This window comes from Arabidopsis lyrata, assembly GCF_000004255.2.
Source record: "Arabidopsis lyrata subsp. lyrata unplaced genomic scaffold ARALYscaffold_7, whole genome shotgun sequence".
Taxonomy (NCBI): domain Eukaryota; kingdom Viridiplantae; phylum Streptophyta; class Magnoliopsida; order Brassicales; family Brassicaceae; genus Arabidopsis; species Arabidopsis lyrata.
This window is the reverse complement of record NW_003302549.1, coordinates 1,690,163-1,718,055: the sequence shown is the minus strand read 5'-3', so window position 1 is coordinate 1,718,055 and position 27,893 is coordinate 1,690,163. Positions and strand designations below refer to the sequence as shown.

The window sequence follows — 27,893 nt, the reverse complement described above, 5'->3', positions numbered from 1 at the left end:
GCTCCACATAAAGCCCAGTGGTCACTCCCTTTTTTTCTTTCCTTTTTTGTCGCAAGCAGTGGGGATTAGTGTCCGTTAATCATCATCGACTGAAATTGTTTAATGCAATTTTTTCCTCATTTTTTGGGTTATCAATCCGATAAATTTCTCTAGCTCTTGTAACTAGTGGGAGATTATGTGTTATATACTAAATAAATACATAATTTTTGTAGTTTATGTGGTACTAACAATTACGTTTAGTGAAAACCAAAACGACGTTGTAGAGTTTGTTTAGTTAGAATAATTTTTTAACTTTCGATATGTTTGATTTTTTTATTTCTTTTGGATCACTTTAATCGTCAAATGTAAACCAAAAAAACTTTCAGTTAAATGTTTTTGTAAATAGTGTTTACAATTTTAGGATGAAAAGACTAAAAAAAAAACCCACTGAGACCAAAAAAGAGAAATCATTAACCTTTTTTAACTTCCTTTTTCTCTTTTTTCCAGCTTTCACCTTCTTGATGATCAACGTAGTGGAGCTTGGATCTCTTTCAATCAAATGATTTATTTTATTTTTAAAGTAGAGAAACTTTATTTGTATTTTTAGCCCTTTAAAGAGAAGTTTCCTTTTTATCAGCTGGAGAAATTGCTAGTTGTGTAAATTAGTATATAGTTTTTGGGATACATAATGAGAAATCAATAATAATTTTACATATACTATTAAACATAAACATACAAAACAAAAACCGGTTGGGGATGTGCCTTTAGTTAAGTGGTTAAGTCCATTTGAGTCCGCATTTTCCACCAGAGTTCGACTCCACTAAGTCGCGTTCTTCGCGTAGTAAGGATTGGCTATGGATCGGGCCTTGTCGATCTATAGATGTAAAAAAAAAAAAAAAAAACCGGTTTAAATCTTTCAGTTGGATTTCATGTGAAGAGGAAAATAAAAAAACGGAATCATATACAAATCATTGTCAATCAGATTTTTTTTCGTGTATACATTATTATTCTGTAAACCAAATAAACCCGGATTATACACGGTTCCCAAAGTTGAAATCTTTTTTTTTTTTTTTTGCACGCACTCCCTCAAAGATAAAAAGCTTACCACTCTCACCTTTCAAAAGCCCCGCCACCTTCTTCTTCTCCACACACAAAGAAATAGTAAGAGAAAGACGATCTCTTTTTTCATTTTCTTTTCTAAAGGTTTCACCTTTCTTCTTCTTCTTAACAACACAACACATGAAAATCCCAGCTTCTTCTCCTCAGGACACGACCAACAACAACAACACTAACAGTACTGATAGTAATCACTTATCAATGGACGAACATGTCATGCGTTCTATGGATTGGGATTCTATCATGAAAGAATTAGAGCTTGATGATGATTCTGCTCCTAATTCTTTGAAAACCGGTTTTACTACAACCACCACCACTGATTCTACTATTTTGCCTCTTTACGCCGTCGATTCAAATCTCCCTGGCTTTCCCGATCAGATTCAACCGTCGGATTTCGAATCATCATCCGATGTTTATCCTGGTCAGAACCAAACAACCGGGTACGGGTTCAATTCTCTTGATAGTGTCGACAATGGAGGATTTGATTTCATTGAAGATCTCATCCGAGTCGTGGATTGCGTTGAATCGGACGAGTTACAACTCGCTCAGGTGGTTTTATCACGGCTTAATCAGCGCTTGAGATCTCCGGCGGGTAGAGCGTTACAGAGAGCTGCGTTTTACTTCAAGGAAGCTCTCGGTTCGCTTTTAACCGGATCAAACCGGAATCCGATCCGGTTATCTTCTTGGTCAGATATTGTTCAGAGGATCCGAGCGATCAAAGAATATTCCGGGATTTCTCCGATCCCTCTCTTCTCCCATTTCACGGCGAATCAAGCGATACTCGATTCTTTGAGCTCGCAGTCATCTTCTCCGTTTGTTCACGTGGTGGATTTCGATATTGGATTCGGTGGCCAATACGCATCGCTCATGAGAGAAATCACTGAGAAATCTGTTAGCGGCGGATTTTTAAGAGTTACGGCGGTGGTGGCGGAAGAGTGCGCTGTCGAGACGCGGCTGGTGAAAGAAAACCTATCTCAATTCGCGACGGAGATGAAAATTCGTTTTCAGATTGAGTTCGTTCTGATGAAGACTTTCGAGATGTTATCTTTCAAAGCGATTAGGTTCGTTGAGGGAGAGAGAACCGTCGTTTTGATTTCTCCGGCGATATTTCGTCGTGTAAGTGGAATTTCCGATTTCGTGAACAATCTACGGAGAGTATCACCTAAAGTCGTCGTTTTCGTCGATAGCGAAGGATGGACAGAGATCGCCGGATCTGGATCGTTCCGGCGAGAGTTTGTTAGTGCTCTTGAGTTCTACACGATGGTGCTGGAGTCCCTCGATGCTGCAGCTCCTCCCGGAGATTTGGTGAAGAAGATCGTTGAAGCGTTTGTGCTACGACCTAAGATTTCCGCGGCGGTGGAAACGGCGGCTGATAGGAGACACACCGGTGAGATGACATGGCGGGAAGCTTTCTGCGCCGCCGGAATGAGGCCGATACAGCTAAGCCAGTTCGCCGACTTTCAAGCTGAGTGTTTATTGGAGAAAGCGCAGGTTAGAGGATTCCACGTGGCGAAACGACAAGGAGAATTGGTGCTGTGCTGGCACGGAAGAGCACTAGTTGCCACATCAGCTTGGCGGTTTTAGATAAACCGGGTTTGGTTTAAACCCCTAATATGATATAGAAGAACAGAATTGTATCTACCTTTAATTTTCCTTTTTTTTTTTTTTGTTGTGTCTCTTTTAAATAAAGGAAATAAAAGTATTTCTTATTAAAAGTCTCTGTTCGAGCTAGAGTCTTTTAAATCATTCATAATCTCTTTATTCAAAAACACAAGTGACCTTTTTTTTCGAGTGTGGGAGTTCGTCGTCAATTTGGTAAACCGACGTACAAATCGCCGATGAGCGGGTTTGCTTCACAGATTCCATCGATGGCGCTTCTTGGATCTGGCCTCACCGGCGAGGTAATCTTCCTTCAGCTTGATTGATGTTTCCGCTTGTACGGATCCGTGATTTGGGGATTCGTGACAAAGTTTATGATTACCTTGATTAGATATGTATGTTTAGGAATCCGTCATCGTCTGCCTTGTTTGAATTCAGATTTATTCTGTAGTGGATTTGGTTTTTACTTTTTGACAAAAGTCGATTAGAGAAAGGGGTGTTTCAATTCCTGAACATTTGGATATTCTCTCAACTTTGGGAAATAATTGTTGTTTTACTCTATGGAATTTTCAGGTTGGGTTGCGTGTATTGCTCTCTCCACTTAGTTCCAATATCGTACTTCGCACAGCATGGTGAGTTTTTTTTTCTTCTTTAGTTGTAAGGTGAAGAAAGCTATCAATGGAATATTATTGGAGGAATGATTTGATTGGGTAGGTGATTTATGATGTTTATGATCTGATTGAGTGATTCTCATTCACATGTGAAGCAATGCGGTAGGGAGGGAGTTTTTTTTTTGGTCATGATTATTAACTTAGCCGAGTGGACAAGAGGGTTCTACAACTTGTTGGGATACTTTAGGGTATCTTTTGAACTAGAGTCAATCTAATGTTGGGGAATCTTGGATTCTTTTTGTTTTAGCCGAGTTTTTGGGTTCTTTTGTTATAGCTGTAGATGACTCAAGGATTCGGTTATAAAGGACACGTTTGCGGTATGTCTGAATCTTGTTTCTTGCAGCTGCTCCATTGGCATCGGGTTGCCTGTGTACTCTACCTTCAAGGCAATTGAGAGTAGAGACGAGAATGAACAACAGAGAATGCTAATTTACTGGGCAGGTGGGACATTGTTACTGCAATTTCTATGACCTTTTTAGTTTCTTTCCTCATCTCTTCTTTGGTTGTTCTCTACTGTTCTTATGCCGTTCCTCTTCAAGATTTTATTGCAATCTCTTTCACATGGCATCTGATATATTTTTTTCTCTCTCTCTTCACCTTCTGTGCAGCTTATGGTTCTTTCAGCCTTGTTGAAGTATTTACGGACAAGATCATTTCTTGGTACGATTGACATCTCGAAACTATCGACATAGTTTGATGATTTAGCAGTATAATATACTGTTTCTTCTAATGGACTTTATCAAGAAACAGGGTTTGACTAACTCGATATTATTTGTAGGTTCCCGCTGTACTATCATGTGAAGTTTGCATTCCTCGTCTGGCTTCAACTCCCAACAGTCGAGGTACCTTTCCCTATCTCTTTGAAACCATCATCTAACGTGTAACAAGCTTTAACCTGGTACTCATTCTGCTATTCTCAATTTGCTTGTTTGCCTAAAATAGGGATCAAAACAAATATATAACAACCAGATTCGTCCTTTCCTCCTACGACACCAAGCTAGAGTGGACCGACTCGTGGATGGAGTATATGAAGAAATGGTACATAACTGCTTTCTTCAGAACTCCATATTCTTAAGTCACTTTAACAAATGCTTTTAAACATTTGCAGGTGAAGGTCGTTAGGTCACACCAAGGAGAAATACGGTTTGTCCGATCAATGATTGTCAAAATCTTCGGATCAGGTTTGTTTCCGAACTCTATTTTGCTATCATTTTGCTATCAGGTTATTGAATTGTCTATTTTATTCGTACTGTTGTTCCAGCAGTCAATGAGGTTGCACCACCAGGCCAACGACTAGGAGAAATAGCAAATGATAGCCCCGAACAAGCAGAAACAAACTCGGATTCAGAATCCGATTCCAATCACGAAGACTAATAAAACAAAGTGTAATCGTAGCTTTTGCAGCTTCTACAGTCTTATAGGTCAAATCTCTATTACACAAAAATGTCAAACGATTGTATAGTTATGTAATCTCAAATAACTTTGGACTAAGTTTTTTTTATCCGGTGTTGAAAAATCCCAATAATCCGTTATAAAATTCCATGTTTCCTACGTGTTAATTTTTTCCTTCACCGTCAGCAGCATTCTGCTCTAGATTAGCTACAGCCTCTGCTCCAAGCACTCTCTGCAACTCATCCTGTAGTATTCGATGACTCTCGTGTAAATGCAAGCCGAGAGAAATAAGGTTAAAAGTTGGAAAGAGTATGATTTTGGATAAGAGTTTGTTACCTGGATTGAGTTGTTCTCAGACTTGAGCTTTTCACATTCGCTTGAGAGTCTTTGTAGCTCATCTCTCAGGCTTTGATTCTCGTTCGACAAACTCTCTACTCTCTGTTGAAGTTGTTCGCATTCCGCCTATTCGAAATGGTTTATTATGAAATGAGCATTACATAAAGCAAACAGAGTAAAATGACACTAACACAGATATGTATATTACCTGCTTCCGCAATCTAGACCGCCTAGCAGATTCACGGTTAGACTGTTTCCTCTTCTGCCTCTTGAGCTCTCGTTCATCCTGTTGGGTAAACAAAGGATTTTGTAAGGAAAAATATAGCCAATTCACAAAAGCTACTTTGCAGGGTGAAATGATGAGTTGGTCACACCTTCACAGGTACACCAGCTTGGGAAGACCATAAGTCCATCCCGATATTCAGATTAGTCCCCGGGGCTACCGGCTTCATGGGCACCGAACCTTGGATTTCACCAGTAGTACTTTGAGAACTTGCTGTTTAAGGAAACTTTACAAAGTCAAGAAACAAGGGAAACACAAGTAAAGGAAAACCACAAAAATAAATCAGGGATCAAAAGCATACCGTCCGCAAGCATCTGTCCAAAGCTCGGCTTTCTAACTGAACCTTGTTCCTACATTAACATGAATCTCAATTAAACAGAGCAAAAAGCATTGAAGAACCAGAGAACACTTCAAACACATAACAGTACCTGTTGATTGGCATTGTCATCATTTTCATCAGATGAACCCGCTGTGACACTGTCATCACTGCACAACGGAAAGATCATAATTACATCAAAGCTTCCTCATGATCTCTGCATAAAACACTGCAATCAAACTGAACAAGTAACACGTTAAATAGAGTGTTATTAAAATCACCTATGAGAGACACCATCGTTCCCTGAACCAGAGAGCGCTTTGTCACCTCCTTCACCCTTTTTTTTCGAGCTCCCCTTTGACTTCTTGCCAGAAGCTTGGTCCTTCACAGTCTCCTTGTTGGTTGGACCAGAATTAGGAGGCTAAAACAGAAGAATGTCGAGTAAGTATTTTACTTTCTCATTTATCTATGCATGCCATGTATGATGTAACAGAGCAAAAAGCTTTAAACGATAGCTAAAATTTATGTTAATAGTATGGAGATTACCATGGGCATGCTAGGATGAGAATAGACTGCTCCCGGGGGATACATTGCTGGGTACGGTACTGGGGTCCCATAAGGCGGCATCATATGGTGCTGAAAGTATTGAACAACAGGAAAACTCATTTATTGTTATCCAAAGACAAAGATGCAAACTTTTTTATCTAAAGAATCACGTCAACAGAGATACAAGGGAAGCTTACTTGAGCGCCCCACATATAAGCGTGGGGACTAGGAGATCCAACTGGGGATGGGAAAAAAGGATTTGGCGTACCTCCTCCGCCATAATAAGCCTAAAAGAAAGAAGCATACTATTATGTTCGGCAGTCATTCCGAGAAAGAATTCACTAGACTATGAAAACTAATAGTGGCTAAAGTTGTGCATGTAACACGAACCTGCATTGAATTTGACCAATCTGGATACGGTGTGGGAGGAACTTCCTGAAAACAAGAGGTAGATACATCAAACACCTTAAAATTTAAAACAGCACAAGAGCAGGAGCAGGGGCCGTCTTCCTGAAAAAGAAAGGAGAAGAGAAGGATCAACCTGAGCCGAAGATGTTGGTTTGGTAGGCTTAAATGGCATCTTGTCTTCGCTCGTTCCCATTGTGTATAAGCTTACTTACTACTTACTCAAAACTATAAACAAAAATCAAGAATCTGTAAAAACAAGAATCTTGACAGATAAATAATCATCATAAAACATCACAAGAAGATTAAATCCAAAACTCAAAATAAAAGAATAAAACTTTTGCTTTCAATTGTACGTAGTAATCAATGACTTCTAAAACAGAACAAGAGCAAGGCCCCTGTTCTAAATACTCGAACCTACAAAGTTCCAAGCTTTGAATCATGCATCAGTATTAAATCACACAGACTTCAGAAACCAAAACCGGCCCTATATTACTAGTGAATTATCATCTCTTAAAACAAGCTCTATTTGCATAATTGATTAACGAATTCAATTCAAGTTCAACAGAATCTGTTACATGCAAAGGTGTTTAATTGTATAAAGAAATTAAACGAGAAAAAAAAAACAGACCAGCTTCTCTAATTGAGTTAGTGATGTGGAAGTCCAGCTAGGATTTTTATAGAGCGAGACAAAGATGCCGACACGTCCTCTCCGACAGATCAGACAAAACTCCGGCTCCGAAGAAGTCCTGATTGTTTTTTTTTCTTTTAAGGTTTTACCTCTTACTGCTTCATTGAATCTGTCGGAGAGATTTGATTGAAGAAGCCAAAAAAAAGTGAAAAGAGGATTGAGATTCTCCGATCTGGTGTGGCAAAGTCCGATAGAAGGAGAAGAATGCGAAGAAAGAGGAAAGTTTTTTTTGGTTTGGGGGATTTTAGGGTTTGATGATCTGACACGTGCGACAATGAGAGGTCCAGCTGTACACGTGTTACTGGATAAGGTTTTGACACGGTAGCTACAGTTTGGTGTGACTCATCTACTCATTTATTTCGTTATCATTATTAGCGATCTTAATGGCGAAAAAAAAATAATATATTAGCGATCTTAATATACCCCTAGATTAAATATTAAATATATTTTTGTTTTAAAAAAAAAAAAAACAACAGAGCGAGAGAGAAAAAAAAAACAGAAAGCTTCGTGGATTCCTTCGATCACCGCTGTCCTTCCGATGGTGACACCGGTAGTGTAGTATAACTTGTTTTTTTGCTTCTTTCTCTCTTATCTCTCATGTGTTTCCTTCTACTCGAGCAAGGGTTAGATTTTGTCTCAGATCTACAATTTTAGATTTAGATTTATTCTAGATCTATGTCTATTTTGGGGTTTGATGTTCGTTTCCTCCCTCTAGTTGTTGCTGTCTCCGGTGGTTGGTATTCAAGAAATCAACGGCGTGCCGTTTTGGTGAGTCAACAATTCTGGAATTTGCTCGCCGACGAGGAGAGGCGGGTTTGAGAAGTCTTTAGTTTGTTTTTGCTCTGTAATTTTATGAGATTATGTCTTTTCAGTTCATTCCTCTTTGCTGGCCTTTCCCTAGGACTTAATCGAATCGCATCCGTCACCATTCCTTCCCTCTGAAAGCTTTGGTGAGTCGATTAAGCGGCTGTTTAGTCTCCTCCACACGAAGTTAATTTCAGGTTTGGTCGAGACCTGTTTTGTTTGTGCTGCTTCCTAACCGGTTCGACATATGTTTCGATTTCTCCGGCCCCTGGCAGTTTCGTCGGTCTTGTCAATTATCTTTTGAAAGATTCGTCTTGCCATCCCAAGGAAGCACAAGTTTCAAATTTCTGAAGTCTACCTACATCAAGCAAGGATAAGTAGAGTTAAAGCCACGGTTGGTTATTGTCGGTGTTCCAACATGTCTAATCGTTTTCCGCTCTCGGGTTTGGACTAGTTTTTGAGTTTTGAATAGTAGTGTTTGCATATCTCATTTAAGAGCTTTTGTTTGTATATGAAGTTATTTCTCGTGTAGTCGGGCTTTGTTTCTCAAGATTTCGAGCTTAGTTTAGTCAGAATCTGCGGGTTTTGTCTCTCGAAATTTCAAGCTTAGTTTAGTTGGAGTTTGCGAGGTTTGTCTCTCGAAATTTCAAGCTTAGTTTAGTTGGAGTTTGCGAGGTTTGTCTCTCGAAATTCGGAGCTTAGTTTAATCGGAATTTGCGAGCTTTGATTCCGGTGTCTCCGGCTTATGTATTTTTCCCTTGTTTTTAATAATACCAGATGAAAAAAAATAATAATAATCAAAAGATGTCAGAAAAAAGAAAAAAGTCAACAGGTATCAATTGCTAAAACAATTTAAAAACAACTAATACTCGAGACGGGCCCTTAATTTTTCCCTTGAGCCCATTGGGCCTCGTTTAGTAGTCCCTAAAATATTTCTGATAATTCTTTTGATAGGTGCTAGAATAAGAAGATGTCCTAAACTCATCAAAGTTTTGTAATTTTCTGTTTCCAAATAAAATTTAAATATGAATATGCATTATCTATAAATAATTGATTTTCACAGAGTTTATAAAATAAAATGACAAGTTTCTTTCAGATTTAATAGATATCAAAATTCAGTGCACTCTAAACAAATCGGTTTGCTTAGGTAAATATAGCATCTTTCGTAGAGCATTAGCGTAACCATTACGTAGTTGATGTGATAGATCCCAAATGAAAAAGGTCCAAGACATTTATTTTTAAAATCTCATCATATGACGACTCAAACAATATCATACAACACATTAGATACAGTGAATGTGTTGAAAGTGGTTACGAGTACTTAAAACGAACCCATTTTAGAAAGAGCCACGACATTACGTTTTCTTTACACTTCACTTTCTATATACCCAAACTACATTAAATCCTTCACTTATTCGCCAAACACTTCTTCGTGGGTCCATAGTTTCTAAACTTTATGAGACCATAATGTTTTCGGTCGATAATTTCAATTAGGATTTAGTATATGTTTATATCAAAAATATCATAACGTCGATCAAAATCCAGAACCAACTTAATCAAAGATCCTCTAATCATGGCCAAGAAAACTTTAATTTTCAGATGCACTTGTAAATTTTACAATGACTCTTAGAAAAAGATCTAGATCATAGAACCTCTATTCATGTCCAAAAACTTTGATTTTTTTTTTTTTTTTTTTTTTTGCGTTGATTAGAAAACGATGTGTCGAAGTCTAACACATTTAGAAATGCATGACAAGACGTGATAGTTTTTGATGACTGATAAGAAACTATCACTTTATATTATGCGATCCAGATCACTAATTATCATGATCATGAATATATTAATTATAGAGCAAATATGACTGTTCCCTAACCATAGGTACACATTAGTTGTCAACAGATCTATAAACCTTGACTCAAAATGTTTTACCAAAATTAGTTATATTTTATCCGAACTCCCCTTTTGTTTAAATTTGGCAAACTCTTATCCATCGAGATAAAAAGTGTTAACAACCGTTTTGCTCATCTTATCTTCATGTGCATGTCATCTAGTCCTTTGTCTTCTACAATTTTAAAAGCATAGAATTTTCGAATCTTGCAGCCGATACTGCTTTTATGACCGCACTTTTTTCTTGGTTATAGAAAATATTTATTCCAAAACCAAATTAGTTTACTTATTATAAATAAAATCATAACGAATCTTGGTTAGAAACTTAATCTTTATCCAACAAAAACTGGCTAAATGCTTTTAACTACTTAAGCAATTTGTTGCTTTCATAAAGACAGCCAAATTACATTAGCGAGCAACCCATCGTCAATATATTAATTTGTACAATAGAAATTCAACAGTTATATAATCTACTAAATTTACTTAAAATAATGCTTCCCTAATTCACAATACTAACTTGATATAATTAAAATATCACATTAAGCTAGTAATTTTATATGTATAGATTCATCCATTCCGCTTCATCGATGTAACTGTTTTCCGGCACCGGATAAAACAAGTTATCATAGTCATCGCCATCATCTCCGACTTTATAGTCTCCGAAAAATGGCGCTTCATTAGCTTCGACGGAAACAGAAGACGAAATCGGACTGTTGCTTGAGCCTACTTCTACTCTTTCTGCTAATCTTTGGATTTCCCTCTCTGCATCATAGAGTTGTTCTTTGAGCTGAATAACCTGACGAGGAAAAAAATTGTAAAATTAATCATTACGTAGCTTAACCACCGATGCAAGCATCTGATTACACTTAAATTGGGGGATTTTTAGTCAGTGGGCCTACTGTAGAATTGAGCCCATTGACAAAGACAATCCACTATTAAGAAAATAAGAACATTGTACGGACCATATAAAGTGTATTATGTTGTGTAATAAGGTGGCAGTATACTGTTCGATATCACTTTTTTTTTGGTTCTCAACTTCACTTTCTGTCTCATTTTGAATTTTTTAATTTCTTCGAGCCTTGAGCTCACTTTCATTTATGCCAAAAAATTAATTACCAAAAGAATGTATAAAGTCTAAATTACCTATTATACTTAACTTTTACAATGCAATTTAATTAGTATAGCAACAAGGTAAACAAAAAAACGAAGTTCGGACGAAAATTATAATTACTATTATTAATTAGTTTGAAAAATAGCCGCTTCATGTTTCCTATAGTTAATTATGTATATAGCAGTTTCTTTTATTATCTATGTAGATGTAAATTTTGGATTGGAAAAAGTTGTTTAATATATCCCTTTAGTTATCATTATCTCAAGCATGGATCAAATCGATCATGAAGAAACTTAAAACCATTCCCTACCCGTATATATTATATTTATAATTAAAAATAAAAATTTGAACAAGAAACGAAAACAGCAAAACAAAAAGTAATTGAAACAGAAAAAAGAAGAAATACCTCAGATTCGAGTCGGCACTTGTCGACAACGACGTTATCATGTGAGTTCTTGAGTTTATTGTACTCCTCCTCGAGCCTTTTGTTCTTCCACCGTGCACGGCGGTTCTGAAACCAAACGGCAACTTGACGAGGGTCAAGCCCTAGCTCCGCCGCAAGTCTATCTTTCCTCTCCGACTCAAGTTTGTGCTCATCACCAAAACTCATCTCCAACATGTTCACTTGTTCATCGGTTAGCTTCCTCTTCCTAAACAAACTGTTGCTTCCGTCTCCGGAAGCCAACGCTCCTTTACTCTTCTTCCTCCTCCGCTTCGGTTGCTTCACTTCTCCTACCCACCAAACAAAATAAAAACCAAATTAATAACTCATGCTCTAAAAGCAGACCCATCTTAAATATTTGGATTTTTCTTGGAAGTGTATTCACACTTCACATGCACGTAGTTAACATCAATATTTTTAGGTCTATGCGTGTTGGTCGAGAACTTTTTTTTTAAAAAGACTCGTGTATATATATAACACCCACTTGAATTTGTATAATTTCTTCCATAAATTGTTTGAGGAATTTTCAGACTCTGATATATAAAGGATAAAAACTTTCGGATAAATTAACTAAAAACAAAACCCACTAGTATTTTTATAAGAAAATCCATGAAATTTGGGTCTTGTCGAACTTTAAAACAAAAAGATATGAAATTTCGAACATACTAATTACAAAAAACTTGCAGAAGGACAAACCTGGTTGTGGTACTAACTGAGTGTAGACATCAGGGTACAGTTGAGAGATAAAAGCCATGTTCTGATCATCCACCGTGTGGTTCATGTTCTTGGATCTCTCTATCTCTGTCTTAATTTGTCTCACTTTTTATGAAATGTGAGAAGTTGTGTTGGGGAAGAGGAAGACCTATGATTTATAAGGAGTGTAGGTGCCAAGAAATGATTTTTATTTTTTGTTCTGAGAAATGTCATTTTCCTGATGTGGGCTTCTTGTTTTTTTTAATTACGGAACTACCACTGGACGTAATTACATTCCTAATCTTAATCCTCGTTATGACTTAGGAGGATTAATTAAAAAGACAGTGAAATTAAAAGGGAAGAAAAGATTTCTTTGTCACCAAGTTTAATATTGTTTCATGTTGTAAACCACGACCTTGACAGTTTTCTTAGATATTCCCAATTTTTGAACGACTGTTTGTGTCGATTCAACCAGAAATATTCTTACAACACATACAGATATTTACACACATTTTCTATAACATTATTTGTTGGAGGTTCGAATCAAATTCTCTTAACCTGATAAAATGACAAATCTTCAGTAATTTAAAATCCTAATCTTTTATTTAAAAGTTTACCACATCAATCAATTATTTCGTTTATATTTGCGTAAATTACATGTTATATACATCTAATATTTTGTTATACATGTTAATATATAGAAATGTATGGTTGCACAAATAAAAAACGACATGTATTTATCATTCTGCAAACGAGATCCAAGATAATGTCGTAAAGAGTGGGATAAATTAGACTTTCTTGTTTAGGTAAATGGAAAAAAAATTAAATAAAATATTTATTTTAAACATTTAATTTGCGGCCCATGCCTAATACAAACAACGCTAAACAGAGACGTATTTCATTACACGTCATTGATAGGAGGAACATGAAAAGTCTAAAGCTTCGGCACGTGAACACACCAAAGTGAATTTCATTACCAAATGAAATGATACAAATCAACCTATCGTTGTTAATAATATTTGCTAGCCTCTAGAAAACTATATAAAAATTTGGGAGGGGTGACCAAAAATCAGAGACTGTTTGGTAAATGAGTCTGTGATGTTTGGTAAATCAGAGTCCAGAGAGGACATTCACCGGTTTCAATGTTCTCCACGACCCAATCAAGCCCCTTCATTGCTCCTTTAATTTAGACTCTTTTCTTTATACTTTTCTTTTAATTCGTGGTTAGAGATCTATGGGTTTCCTTAGTTTATTTGGGTAAATTATAATTGGTGAATTCCTTCTATTCGTTAGAATATTAGCTAGGGCTGTAAAAATAAGCCAGAATTCATCATAGAATTAAGGTTTCAGTTGATAACATTATCACTACCGGAAGAAAATCATAGAAAACATTTATAAAAAAAAGATATGCAGAGGAAAATGAAAATTTTATTATTATAAGAGCTTAACCTAATAAGAAGGCTTAATTTTCATTTCTGTTATTAAACTCGCATACTAATTAATGTAGAGGTTGAACATCGACAGAATTGTGTGGTAGGTAATAAGTTGATGAGAATTTGTATGAGGTTATATTTCTATAAATCCATATGGATTTGTCATTTGAGAAATGATCAATTCAATGACATATGAACATTATGAACGTCCAAGAAAAGCTTATCGTAAGGTCTAATGGAGTATATTCTATTACGGAACTGCAAATTAGAAGGTAGCCAATGAGCAATATTTTTTTTTTGGCCAATGAGCAAATAAATGACTAAATTAATAGCTTGGTGCCACAGAGGATATTCTTGGGGATAAAAAGATAAAGAGGATAGAAACTTTAAAGTGGTTGTAGATTTGGAAGGAGTGTACACCTTCGAGCTCTCTAGTAAATCATTGATTAGTGATAGTTAATTATCCTTAAATGGGTTTAAGAATGTTCATGATGACACTTGCTTGTAGATGTGGACTCTCCTTAAAGATATTGACCAACGAACCCCCTAAACAGGGTAAAAATATTTGTTTATTTTTGTGTATATATATATTTGTCTTAAGTATAATGTCTGCTTCTAAAGGTTTTATCTTTTCAACTTTTATTAGATACAAAGTGTATAATTTTGGAGTAACGAGTTATGCATCTAGTCAGACATTCCAAGTTATGGATCATTTTGTGTGGGATTTTTGAGCTTTGTACTTCTTATTTTAGTTCACATAGACACATTTATTTATTTATTGTGCTTAACATCACATCGATCAATCTTTTATGAAAAAAATATTTTTGTACTAATAAATTCAAAACTAGAATAAGGCTACCTAAATCATGATTCATTAAGAAAACATTTACAATGGAAGTTTTTACACGAGTAAAATCAAAACGTAGAAACTGTAAATATATTGTTATACAAAAGTGAATCACTGATGTTTCTAAACTGCACAAAGGCATCCATACAATACAACTATTGAAAACAAATAGAACTCTTCAACCCGATTAATCTTACGGTCTCTAGAGGTATCATCTGGATGGTGACTACAAGGTTCGTACTCATAAGTTGAACTGGGGATTTGAATTCGTTATTGAATATAATGTGTCACGTTTTTTTATTTCTAAATATTGTTTTCTATGAGGTGATGTAAAGAGAGAAAAAGGGGGAGACAAAGAAACATGATGGGAGTCATGCGAAAGGAATACAACAACGAAACGTGGCGAATAACAACAACACAACCAAACGTACATTTTTATAATGTTTTTAAGTTTATAATAAATATTTTAAAATTGGTTCTAATAAGAATATAGAGAAGTAGACAATGGAAGCCAAAGCCTTTTGTCTCCCTCTTTCTTTCTCGTAAGTGTTTGTGTCTGCTTTAAAAACACTGCCATGTCTCTACTACTTTACATGTTCTTCCAATCCCATCCTTACATATATCTCTATCTCTCCTCCAATTACATTCCCAATATACAATTTTTTGCACTGTTGAAGAAAGTGTTCTAAAAACAATTTTGTAAAAGAAAATCCATATGTCCTTATTGTAGCCAAAAATATTGATATTGAAAGTACCACTTAAAAAGTCTGGCATGTGATGGATACCCTATTTTTGGAACTTAATTATGTATGAGGGTTAATTTTGACAGTTGTATTAATTTTATGTATTGCAACTGCAGTTTACATATATCTTTTGAACAAAAAAAAGATATACTTATATCTATGCTGGTCGTTTACAAATTATCTGGTTTATCACCCTACGTATGATACACTTTTTAACATATACTAGATTTTAATCCGCGGTACACCACATGATGATTTAATTTTAAAGTTAGTATAAAAATATTTTGTAAATTGTATCTCCTTATAACATATTTATTTATATTATAGTTTACAATTGTTATTAAGTAACGGTATACCACGAGTCCACGAGACAATTATTAATAAACTGAGAATTTAACTCGTATTAAAGCGGTATATAAATATTGATTCAAGTTCGTCTACCATATAAATTATTTCCGAAATATAATTCGTTCCTTAATTTCTTAACCCGTCCCGTGATTTGTTTTTATTTTAAAATTTAATGATTATTTATTATATATAAAAGTTTACAAATCATATCACCCTCTAAAACCACGAAACAATTTTTGGTTTTATACAATCTTTTCTAAATGAGACTGATTTAATATGTCTAATATTTGTGGTATTAAAAAAAAGAATTTAATCCGTATTGAAGCGGCGGATTAATGATATTTTAATCTTTTTATTATTGTTGATTCAAAAACCCGTTCCGCCAAACCCGTCTGGCCAAAAAGCTCATTTATTTTATTAATGTTCTTATTTATGATATGATTCTGAATCATTGTCTAAATATTTTAATCGATGTTGAACGTTGAACACACATTTTCGTCAATTGGATATTATATGTCCGTTTTTAAAATCTCGAATCACAGTATATGCAGAAAAAACTGTTATATGTCCGTTTTTACTTTATGTATTATATGATGATTCAAAACTGTTAAAAACAGATCAAACATGATAGGAGAATCATAATTATAAATCTTAATCAAATTTTATAAATATCTAAATTATTAAATATAGAATATCCGGTGTATGAGTTGGGTTAAATATAACCCGACCCAATAATTTTTTTGTGAAGGAATTTTAAAAACGGGTCGGATATCCGATATATCCAAAAGCATTTTTACCCATCCGTCACCAAAGTATTGCAAAAATTTAGTATATATATATATATGTGTTAAGTCTAATTAGCCCCTTTTTTTTTAGGAAAAATCTTTAGTCTAATACCTATGTGCGAATATCTCTCTGCTGATGTAAATTATCACAAGTTCACAACAATTTTTTTTTTTTTTTTTGTGTTTTCTTTTTACCCGGAGGTGGAAATAATTAAAAAACTGGAGGTGAAAAAGACAACCACGCCAAAGAGAAGGAAAAGTGACCAGGGAAGAACATGGGGTTGTCCACGTGGCGACTTCTTACGAGTCAGTAAAGTAGACCACCTCTCGTATTGGTCCTCATCTTCAGTTCATGGAACCTGACTCATTTTCTTCAGACCAATTAGATTTTTTGTTCTCCCATAACCGTCGCCGTCATCAGCCATATTTCATTTTTATATTCTTGATTGGAATTTTATTTTTCTTAATAATATTCTTGATTGGAAATATCAAATCGGTTTACGATAAATCATACAAAACTATTGAAATTAACTAATTTCAGATTTTTGATTCATTTTATTATATTTTAAATTTCTTAATAAGTTTCAAACTGAACAGAATCAAACAAAACATGAGTAAACACAAATTTTCTTCAAAAAACTTTTACATAATGTAAACTTAGCTAGAAAATCATATATTTTTAAAAACAAGTGCAACTACTGCATTTAATATAGTTATAATTCAAAAACAATTTTACAGTTATTAATATAATTCTCAACTCTATAAAATATAAAGTGTTTATGTTCAGGATTTCATATTCTAGGGGGAAATATACGGGTAATTTAATTTCGCCATCATCCAAAACTAATACAATCAAAAACACGTATTATACATTACCCAAAACAAAAACAAAAAGATCAAGAAGAAAGTAGGCAGGCCTAGGGAGATATTTTTTGGACATATATCCCAAAAAAGGAAAAACTTATCTACAAAGAACTGTTTGGCTTTTTGCTTAAAACTCGAAATAGTTAGCGTCACAAGAAAAAATCACGTTTTGATTGAATCTTTACCAAATCAATGGGATTTAACTGTGAAATTTAGAAAGGAATCGTTACGTATCTCTTTAGAGATTTCCTAATTAAGAAGCGAGACGAAACAATGGAACATGTGAGTTTCAACATGTTGCCCAAACCGGCCAATTTCAATCCGGATACGTGGCAATTTCAGGGGCCACAGATTCTTGGACCCTCTGTGTCTATTGCTTCTTGACCATTTCACATTTCTCCATTTCCGTACATTTTCTTCATTGTTAAGCCATTAGAATTTAGAAACCTCAATATTACTACCTCAATACTTATCAATCATTGCTGTGATCAATAGAAAATATCCATATGATTTGGAAAAGGAGTTGTAAGTGATTGGTTTGTTGTAAAAGCTATTACAAGTTATAGTAAAGCAACGAAATCTAATCTACTAAATACTAATCTACTAAATACTAATCAACCCCATGATTTACTATTAAGCATTAACATCGACCTAACTCACAATAAAAACAGGATTTAGGGTAAATTACTATTAACCTCGAGTTTGGGAAAATATTGAGATCCGCATTAATTTGAATTTGCTAGTTTAGCTGTTCAAGCTTCGAAGGGCTAAACATAGAGGTCTTTCATCAACACCAACAAACACACCAAAAAAAAAAAAAAAAAAACATAGAGGTGCAATACGATGGGATTTGAATTAAAACACTGACCCTTCTCAGCATATATAAGCGCAGTGCTGTACTTTTTCACTTAAGGAAGAAAAATATAAGTAAATCTCATTTTATATCACAAAATTAATTATATAAATATTTCAACTTCAAAGTTTTTTCTTAATAGACTTTTATGTGTACCTACGTTAGTTGATTATTTTGTGTTTATTCACATTAGTTGCGTTACTTTTAGTTGAATTCAATCAATTTATCATAACAGCTTGTAAATAACTAAATAAGTCAAAAACATTATTACATGATATTTTCTTTTGATCGTTTACTATATAAGGCTACAAAATCTTAGACCCACGGAAAGAAATTGATAACTTATATTATGTGCACTTTACATTACATTGGTATAATCAAATGTATTGCAATTTAGGGTCCTAAAGCCATAGGCAACCCAGCTTTAGATTAGTCTTTAACATTATACTTTAGATAATATCATCCAATAAATTGCGACAAACAACATTAGTGACATGTTTGTGTGCTCTCAGAGAGCCTCTCTCGTCCAATACGTTACTTTAATTGGAAAGTCTTATCTTAATATATAAATTATTCGGGAGTTGGCTGGTGCCCTTTAAAATTTATATGTAGACACGATAGTTTATTTTTGCTTCTCCGTAGATTTTTATTTTCATAAAGTAAATACTTTAGGGAAAACTATTTCTAGACCAATCTTTTTCATCAAATATTCCTTGAATCGCGCCATAATTTAAGCATTACATGTTTATATTTTTTGTGTAACTGATTTGAAATACTTGGAAGTGTTGTGCTGGATCAAAAGCCAACATGAAAATTCGATCCCATCTCGTCTGGAACGAATCGAATGTTTTGAGTATTGGAAAATTCAGTATCAAATTTAACTCAGCTCATATGTTGAACCGGCTCCGCTAAAACACAATCGAGTTTAACATGTTTTGGCTTTTCTTGCATATATATTTTTAAAATATCGTATTTGAACTCTAAAAAGCAAACCAGACTTGTCCGCAAAAACATATTTTTACTTCCATGATTGCATAACACTTGAGGTATGTGAATAGACCAATGGCGATGAGCATATGTCTTTTAACTACACGTTGATGATGGTGTGAAAAAAACAGGAGTAGCGTTTCCAATCATGGTTAGTGCGTCTTATCGGGTATGGTTTATTGATGAACTAAAAAAAAATACTCCCTCCGTTTCAAAATATAAGGCGTTTTAGCAAAAAACACGCCGATTAAGAAGATCTACTTTTTAAAAGTTCAGCCAATCATAAAAGAAACTGCATAATAAAAATAATCATAAAATATTAAAGTGATATATAATTTGCATAGAAACTTGAAAACGACTTATATTGTGAAACAAAAAAGTTTTTCTAAAACACCCTATATTTTGAAATGGAGGGAGTAGATGCGTATTGATGCATCTTTCTTACCGCCCTATGTATGGCAAAATATTTTTAAAAGTTTATATAGATCGTAAGCGTTAGAGTTCTTTTGTAAAGCTACCTACGAGAGATATTGTATAATAATATGCATGCAATGCAACTGAGAGAAAATTGTATTAGCAAATAGAAAGACTGAAATTGCTCTTTTACGTCTTATTGGTTGCGTTTCTTCCAATGAATGATAGTAAGCATTGGTAATTCACGTTTTACGAATAAATGGATTGCGACACCAGTAAATAATCTCTTCACTAGTAAACAAATACTAGAAGCTAGGGACCCTAAAAACTTTAATAAAGCATACTCAAAATGTTTTTCTCTTTTCCTTTCTGGGTCAACACCACTCAGATTGTTTTATGAAAAACAATTGGGACACAAGCCTCTCTTCGTCTCGCGCGTCCCCATCACTGTTGAAGCCAAAAGGCCATGCACATATATACGATATACGAACTAATTCTGAATTTCAGAAATATTTTGCATAAATTTTAAACAGATATTATAAATTTATGATTTATGGTGCTTGTTTTTTTTTTCAAAAATGTTAAATTTGTAGTATTATATTTTCTGATGATAAATATATTTGACAAAAACGTGTAATTTTAAATAGTTGTTTGTACTTATTAATTCGAAACAAAACTCACTATGGAGCGCATAAAAATGATAATTAATATACTTAGAGTAGTTAATTGTTGGAATTCGTTGGTTTAAAAATCCAATAGAATTCCGTGGATCCTTCTGTAGTGGATTAATAATAAGCATGAAAAATCTCCAAACAGCTAAGCATCAACCTTTAGTTGTTTAAAATAAGAATAAAAGATTCTCAATTACTCGATTAAGACACTAATCACCACCACAATCTTTACGATTAAAACATTGAACGGCAAAACACAACGTGGACGGTCCAAAAAACACTCACGTGGAGTAAAAATTAGATATACTTTCCCTAAATATAAAAACAGTAAAATATATTGTCTCTCTTTGCCACTTTCGAGGTCCAACCTGTCTCTCTGGTTCCTGCTAATCTGCTATATATCCCAAAACACGATTAGAGCTTTAAGCACATGGTTAGCAACTAAACAATCCTTGTCATTAGCTCCTTAATTTAAGATTATAAATTTCCATAAATAGTTTTCGTAAACGTGGCATTGCAATTTTTTTTTTTTTTTTGTTGCTATGAACACAAGATGCGTCACCGATGACAGCTATAAACGAGGAGGCTTTTCTAGATTGCTCTTGGGTTTGGTCCTAGATTCGTGGGGTGTTAGTTTTTAATATATACTTATAAAGAAAATTCTCTTAATTAATTAGTCTTAATTTATTGCTCTAAGTTTACAATATTCTTTCTATTTTGGTTCTTGCAGCTTTAAACGCGATCTTGTATTATTTTCATGGTGGTCCAAAGTAGTACCTGGCACAACATAGAAGCATGAGATTAATTTACTAATATTTTTTTTAATCAATCGAAGTATTTATACATTAATTAATCGGTTGATATAAAATTATATTTCCTTTTCCAGACATGAACCAATCAGATAAGATCTACATTAGCTCTACAACTAACTACAGTATAATAAATACCAAATTTAACATGTTCGATTCAACATTTTAAAATTCATCTTCTTTAACATTCTATTAGTAGAGTTTGAAATCTCAATTACTTATATAACCAATAGTTGAAATTTGACTTTTTGGTTTAACTATTAACTATTCTCCAAACAGATGCTTTATTTTTCCTTCTAATTGTAACATTATGATTGATAATTTTCATGCAACTCCTTTTTTCTAGATCGTAGGTAGGAGGATATTAGGTTAATTTGACTACGTTAGAGATTTAAATTAGTACGCTTTCGAACAAGTCAAAAGACACCATCGGGTTAGCCACTAAGAAAGCAATCATGATCATATCATTTAATTATAATACTACATTCACCATATACACTCATGCATAAAAATGATTCTTCTCTCTTTATCAAATTTAGATTCCGGAACGTTAAAAAACAATCAAAAATGGATAAAACTCTTAAAAGATAAATTTGAAAGGAACAATTACTCACTTCATCATATTATTGTTAGAGACTAGTAATTTATAAATAATGTCAAACAATTTTCTCTATGGATAGATTAATACACCGTTTATGGATAGATTAATACACAGCGTTTTCAAATATCATTCACGACTTTAGTGATCTGTTTTCTACCCTAATATAATGTGATATCAAAACGAAAATATTAATAACGTTTTGCATAAAAACTAAAAAGCTTTGTTTCCACAACTGTTTTAAGATAACAACAATGATAGGCCCAATATCAATTTTACATTGCAGGGGGCTCTATCATAAGTATAAAAGCCCAATATTTGACCGCAGTTCAGACTTTTTGACTCCTTGTATGAAACCAACAAACTTAAGCCCAAATTATCAACTTAAAATTGAACGTAAGAATATACGGCGCCGTTTTTGTAGACCTGAGTGTGATAAAGTGAAGCTGTTAAATCTTCACTTAACCCCATTTTAAATCACGAAATTAGAGTGGTGATTAAAAAATTATAAGTAAAGTTTTTTCCAGTGATTTGTTTTCATTTATTTAAATTTTAAAAATTAATCCAATTTATCGTTGACGGAAAATTTGGGAGAATTTTCTCGATGGGGAAAGGAGGAGGATGTGTTCCGAGCAAGAAGAAGAAGCCGTCGTCTCTCGCCACCACCGGCGATGGTCCCGGAATCGACGATGACAACGACGCTACTATTGCTCCGATCCAAATTGATGATGATCAAACCACCATTGACGGCGATCGAACAACGGCGACGAATACTGCTGGAACAACAACACCAGCGATTTCTACGGCTGCTAAGATCTCGTCACCGCTCAAGATCTTCGTCGTGTTCTATTCGATGTACGGACATGTGGAGAGCTTAGCGAAGAGGATGAAGAAGGGAGTGGATAGCGTCCAAGGAGTGGAGGCGACGCTGTACAGAGTTCCGGAGACGCTTTCGCAGGAGGTTGTTGAGCAGATGAAGGCGCCGGTTAAGGATTTGGAGATTCCGGAGATTACGGCGGCGGAATTGGCGGCGGCTGATGGATTTTTGTTTGGGTTTCCGACTAGGTATGGTTGTATGGCTGCGCAGATGAAGGCGTTTTTTGATTCGACGGGATCATTGTGGAAGGAGCAGAGTCTTGCTGGTAAGCCTGCTGGATTCTTTGTGAGTACTGGGACTCAAGGAGGTGGTCAAGAGACTACTGCGTAAGCTCTTTCTTCTTTCTTATACTCTTTGGTACCATTTGCATTGGTGCTTAAGTAAAGTAGTTGAATTTGGAGTACAAGTATTCGATTGATATTATCACAGAGTCACAGTGTGAAATAAATGCAACCTTGAATTTGATGTTTATAGGTGGTTGCTAAAACCTGAAAGGTTCTTGTGGTTAGGACTTTGTCTACTACTTTAGAGGAAACTTGTCAGAGATTGCTATAATTCTGGTGAATCTTGCTTGATGTTTGAGTGCTTTATTAACTACACCATTCTTCAATCCAAGGGAAGTTTTGTTTCAGAACTCAATTGAATTGGAGTCCATTCTGAGTCCAATCTGGTGACCATTGAATAGTAACCTGGTCTCTCTTTCCAGTATGATAGTAAGGGGAGATTTTTAAGAAAATGTAAAATGAACTTGATTAGATTAGATTCTCACTTTTCTCAGCACCGATAATTTGCATGTGTTTAAGCTCTGAGATAGATTTGTCAATGTATCTGGACTGTCATCATTTGCACTTACTTAGAGGTCCCTTCAACTGTTTTAGTCCCCAAGTTCTATGGAATTGACTCCCTTATTTTGTTTTTTCACTCGGTTTATGTGATAGTTTGGTCCCTTTACACAAAGCATTGTAGAGAAGCGTAACAATGCGGAATCTTAAAGCTTTTGCGGATTTCTCCAAGTGTGCAAATTTGGATATTTTTATCAACATTCTTTCCACATTAAGATCTGAAAAGTGAAAACACTTGCTGATTCCATTTTTGTGTGTGTTTGTTGCAGATGGACAGCAATCACACAGCTGGTGCACCACGGGATGCTGTTTGTACCCATAGGCTACACATTTGGAGCTGGAATGTTCAAGATGGACTCGATCCGTGGAGGCTCACCTTATGGAGCTGGTGTGTTTGCTGGTGATGGCTCAAGAGAAGCAACAGAAACAGAATTGGCTCTTGCTGAACATCAAGGAAACTACATGGCTGCAATAGTCAAGAGACTTGCTCAACCTTAAAAGAAAAAAAAAAAAAGAAAAAATTGCTTCTTTTATTTTTCTCTTTTCATTCAATTCCTCGTCCCGCTAAATAATCGTATAAAAAATCTTCCTTTCGAAATTTCTTTTTTTTTTATGAGTGTTTTCAGTTTCGCCATTAATGGTTTGTGTGTACATGTTTCTTTTTATATTATTGTGATCATTTATTTCTGTAAAATAAAAACAAATTTCATTACGTGTTCTTCTTTCTCATTGGAGTTGTTGAATGGATATTTTATGAAAACAATTTTCTTATCAAAAAAAAAATATATTTCACAAATCGTTAGTGTAGGAAAATAAAATAATTATTTAGTTGCGTCAGCCATTAGAATTCCTTGAAAGACGTAAAGTTTATAAAACATAACTGTGATACTATATCTGTACTTTATTATATCTATCTACTGCATCTGTGTTCTGTTCGTCCTTGAAGCAGGCAAATTCTTCTCTGAACTCTAAACATCGCCATGTCTGAGATTCTCTCTTCCTTGAGGTCACTAATGGCCTCTCACTCTCCTCCTCTTGACGCTTTGGTTGTTCCTTCCGAAGACTATCACCAGGTCTGATTATTTTCAATTGAATTAAATTACCCCTTTTTGATTCATGATCCGATCTCAGATTACTTAGTCATATATTGTTTCATTGATTTGAATGGAAGTTCCGATTTTTTAATTGTATTTAGAGCGAGTATGTTTCTGCACGAGACAAACGCCGTGAGTTCGTGTCTGGATTCAGTGGGAGTGCAGGTGGGTTCTGTTTTCTTTTGTTCTGGATTCGAATATCGTTATAATTGAATCCTTGATCGTGAGAATCGGATCATAATTGAATTTGATCGGCGATTGTATAGGTTTGGCACTTATCACGAAGAACGAAGCAAGGCTTTGGACTGATGGTCGATACTTCTTGCAAGCATTGCAACAGCTTAGCGATGAGTGGTCACTAATGCGGATGGGAGAAGATCCTCTTGTTGAAGTTTGGATGTCAGATGTTAGTCCACACTAATCTCTTTATGAATCGATTATTTTGAAATTTTGAGATGTGTTCTTTGATTGAGTTTATGGTTTGACAATGTAGAATCTACCTGAAGAGGCAAACATAGGTGTTGATTCATGGTGTGTCTCGGTAGACACTGCGAACAGGTGGGGAAAATCTTTTGCCAAGAAGAATCAGAAACTAATCACCACAACAACTGATCTTGTGGACCAAGTTTGGAAGAGTCGTCCACCTTCTGAGATGAGTCCAGTTGTTGTTCATCCCTTGGAGTTTGCTGGCCGTTCTGTTTCCGATAAATTGGAAGATTTGAGGGCAAAGCTTAAGCAAGAGAGTGCGCGTGGGTTTGGTCATCGCTGCTCTTGATGAGGTTTGCTTTAGTAGAAAATGATCTCTCTTTTCTCAGTTCATCTTTGGAATGTGATGATTGGGGTTTTACGCCGTTTGATGCAGGTTGCTTGGCTATATAATATCCGTGGAACTGATGTCGCTTATTGTCCGGTTGTTCATGCGTTTGCAATCCTTACAACCGATTCTGCGTTTCTCTATGTTGACAAAAAGAAAGTGTCCGATGAGGTGTGGCTTTTGTTTTTGTTTTCAGAAAATATGCATAATTGTGCTATAGCTTGTTCTATAACTTCTGAATTTTCTATGTTCTAATGAAGGCAAACGCTTATTTCAATGGGCTCGGTGTAGAAGTCCGGGAATACACAGATGTGATCTCAGATGTCGCCTTGCTTGCTTCGGATCGACTTATTTCTTCATTTGCCTCTAAAACTGTTCAATCTGAGGCTACAAAGGACATGGAGATTGATGCTGACCAGCATGATCGGTTATGGGTGGATCCTGCTTCGTGCTGCTATGCACTTTACTCCAAATTGGATGCCGAGAAGGTCCTTCTGCAACCATCTCCTATATCCCTCTCAAAAGCCTTGAAGGTAATAATGAATGCTTTTGGAGAAAAGTGACCTCTTCTGACGTGTTATGGTTTACTTATACATGCTTCTTCTCCGTTGTGTTAGAACCCAGTTGAGCTCGAAGGGATCAAGAACGCACATGTTCGTGATGGTGCTGCTGTTGTCCAGTACCTTGTTTGGCTCGATAAACAGGTACTGAATAAACGGAAATTATGTTTCCTGAACACTACTACATCGATGATTGATTATGTCACTCAACATTGTTAAAACTATAGATGCAGGAGCTCTATGGAGCATCTGGATATTTCTTGGAAGCAGAGGCAAGCAAAAAGAAACCATCGTAAGCTTCCTTCTTCTTTGTTTTGTTTTTCCAGATTTGTCAAAACATTTTTCTCCATAATTCTTCTGGAAAAAACAAAACAATACAGAGAGAGCTCTAAGCTTACTGAAGTGACTGTGAGCGATAAGCTGGAAAGTCTCCGAGCTGCAAAAGAGGTAATGTTTTACATATATATTAACAAAGTCAAGACTTTTGTCGTTCCATAAAAGAGGCGAATCACATTTCTCGTGTTTCTTTTTTCATGTGGTTGCAGCATTTTAGAGGTTTAAGCTTTCCTACTATATCATCGGTTGGTTCAAACGCTGCTGTTATTCATTATTCACCAGAGCCAGAAGCTTGTGCCGAGATGGACCCAGACAAAATTTACTTATGTGATTCAGGAGCACAGGTAGTATCACATGATTGAGTATATACTATAGGCTTCCCTTGAATCTAATTCAAAGTCTTTGCTCTATAATAAAATTTGGTTGTTGTCTTTCTGCAAAGTATCTCGATGGAACAACTGATATAACCCGAACAGTTCACTTTGGAAAACCTTCAGCTCATGAGAAGGAATGCTATACTGCGGTATGTACTTATTGATGAAACTTTTTGAATATTACATACTTATTTATTTGGAGTAAGCATATTTGCTGATATATGGTCAATGTGCCTCATCCTTAGGTCTTCAAGGGTCATGTTGCACTAGGAAATGCTCGGTTTCCAAAGGGAACAAACGGTAAGTTATGATCTCTTTGAATTTTGTTTCTGTTCCAACTAGTGATTCTCTTTTTAAGGAAAAGTGATTTGTTATATGTCGAATTGGCTATATCCGAATTTACAGGTTATACACTTGATATTCTTGCTCGAGCTCCTTTGTGGAAGTATGGGTTGGATTATCGACATGGTACTGGTCATGGAGTTGGTTCTTACCTTTGTGTTCATGAAGGCAAGTGATGATATACTTCTTTTTATCTCTCTTTCTTATAATAACATATTGAGTCATTGACAATAAAGTTTTTGAAATTCTAAATATGATCAACTAACTTTCTGCGATGATTATGTATGGTTTAATATGTAGGGCCTCACCAAGTTAGTTTCAGACCGAGTGCTAGGAATGTACCTCTTCAAGCTACCATGACTGTAACAGATGGTCTGTCTACAACAAAAGCTCGGTATTTCTCCTGTTCGGTTAACCTTAATCATATTCTAAGAGCCGTCTGTATTTATTTATTTTGCAGAACCTGGTTACTATGAAGACGGGAACTTTGGTATTAGGCTGGAGAATGTTCTTGTTGTCAATGACGCTGAGACCGAATTCAATTTTGGCGACAAGGGCTACTTGCAATTCGAGCATATCACTTGGGTACTTGCTCGTTGTCTCTTAACTATTCCGTTGTTCTCTTATCAACACGCACATCTGAGTAACTCTCTATCTCTCTCTCCAGGCACCATATCAAGTGAAACTTATCGATCTAGATGAGCTGACACGGGAAGAGATTGATTGGTTAAACACATACCATTCGAAATGCAAAGACATCTTGGCCCCATTCATGAACCAGACTGAAATGGAATGGCTCAAGAAAGCTACCGAACCTGTAAGTGTATCGGCTTAATCCCCTCCCAGATTTCTCTTTAATAGATGTTTATCAATGGCTTTGTCACTTCTCTCACTAGTAAACCAAAAATATTCAAGTCATTACACAGATTATTTCCTTTAGTTTGCAATCAAAGTTCATGTTTCTGGACCACATGTCTTTTATTCATAGAAGATTCTCAGTTCTTGAACCTGGTTTATATCTTCTAGGCTCA

The 27,893-nt window shown here is 35.3% G+C and overlaps 6 protein-coding genes and 1 long non-coding RNA gene across 8 annotated transcripts; 5 read left to right on the top strand and 2 right to left on the bottom strand.

Moving 5' to 3' along the window:
• Positions 1-930: 930 nt before the first annotated feature.
• LOC9305098 (scarecrow-like protein 15) lies at positions 931-2,810 on the top strand. The gene has a single exon (XM_021016821.1). It carries the CDS (start codon positions 1,219-1,221, stop codon positions 2,677-2,679), a length of 1,461 nt encoding a protein of 486 aa, XP_020872480.1. The 5' UTR covers positions 931-1,218; the 3' UTR covers positions 2,680-2,810.
• Positions 2,811-2,845: 35 nt separating this feature from the next.
• On the top strand, positions 2,846-4,916 carry LOC9303068 (HVA22-like protein k). Of its 2 annotated transcripts, none has more exons than XM_021016822.1 (8): positions 2,846-2,996; positions 3,268-3,326; positions 3,709-3,806; positions 3,974-4,025; positions 4,144-4,207; positions 4,308-4,403; positions 4,474-4,546; positions 4,630-4,916. In XM_021016822.1, exons 1-8 carry the CDS (start codon positions 2,934-2,936, stop codon positions 4,737-4,739), a joined length of 615 nt encoding a protein of 204 aa, XP_020872481.1. In that variant the 5' UTR covers positions 2,846-2,933; the 3' UTR covers positions 4,740-4,916. The 2 variants fall into 2 exon arrangements, with proteins under 2 accessions (XP_020872481.1, XP_002869026.1); XM_002868980.2 differs by having other exon boundaries at positions 4,627-4,864.
• Positions 4,690-7,561, bottom strand: LOC9303067 (G-box-binding factor 1). The gene is made up of 12 exons (XM_002866949.2): positions 7,275-7,561; positions 6,780-6,871; positions 6,629-6,673; positions 6,436-6,525; positions 6,239-6,328; positions 5,974-6,113; positions 5,805-5,862; positions 5,678-5,726; positions 5,468-5,589; positions 5,302-5,379; positions 5,094-5,219; positions 4,690-5,001 (listed from the first exon to the last, which is right to left on the bottom strand). The coding sequence occupies exons 2-12, from the start codon at positions 6,837-6,839 to the stop codon at positions 4,921-4,923; spliced, it is 939 nt and encodes a 312-aa protein (XP_002866995.1). The 5' UTR covers positions 6,840-6,871; positions 7,275-7,561; the 3' UTR covers positions 4,690-4,920.
• A 238-nt stretch (positions 7,562-7,799) lies between these two features.
• LOC110226152 lies at positions 7,800-8,863 on the top strand. Its single transcript, XR_002330250.1, has 2 exons — positions 7,800-7,957; positions 8,050-8,863. It is a non-coding gene; the product is annotated as an uncharacterized LOC110226152 (long non-coding RNA).
• Positions 8,864-10,433: 1,570 nt separating this feature from the next.
• On the bottom strand, positions 10,434-12,657 carry LOC9305097 (homeobox-leucine zipper protein ATHB-40). Its single transcript, XM_002866948.2, has 3 exons — positions 12,275-12,657; positions 11,543-11,868; positions 10,434-10,821 (listed from the first exon to the last, which is right to left on the bottom strand). Exons 1-3 carry the CDS (start codon positions 12,357-12,359, stop codon positions 10,579-10,581), a joined length of 654 nt encoding a protein of 217 aa, XP_002866994.1. The 5' UTR covers positions 12,360-12,657; the 3' UTR covers positions 10,434-10,578.
• Positions 12,658-22,106: 9,449 nt separating this feature from the next.
• On the top strand, positions 22,107-24,054 carry LOC9305096 (probable NAD(P)H dehydrogenase (quinone) FQR1-like 2). Its single transcript, XM_002868979.2, has 2 exons — positions 22,107-22,826; positions 23,612-24,054. The coding sequence occupies exons 1-2, from the start codon at positions 22,228-22,230 to the stop codon at positions 23,838-23,840; spliced, it is 828 nt and encodes a 275-aa protein (XP_002869025.1). The 5' UTR covers positions 22,107-22,227; the 3' UTR covers positions 23,841-24,054.
• A 166-nt stretch (positions 24,055-24,220) lies between these two features.
• On the top strand, positions 24,221-27,880 carry LOC9303066 (probable Xaa-Pro aminopeptidase P). Its single transcript, XM_021019743.1, is given in 17 exon segments — positions 24,221-24,415; positions 24,538-24,601; positions 24,703-24,842; positions 24,930-25,187; positions 25,189-25,215; positions 25,299-25,421; positions 25,511-25,783; positions 25,868-25,954; positions 26,038-26,102; positions 26,191-26,257; positions 26,356-26,490; positions 26,589-26,669; positions 26,766-26,820; positions 26,926-27,030; positions 27,163-27,234; positions 27,323-27,447; positions 27,530-27,880. Coding segments are annotated over 17 exon segments (1,938 nt in total). The 5' UTR covers positions 24,221-24,322; the 3' UTR covers positions 27,698-27,880.
• Positions 27,881-27,893: the final 13 nt, after the last annotated feature.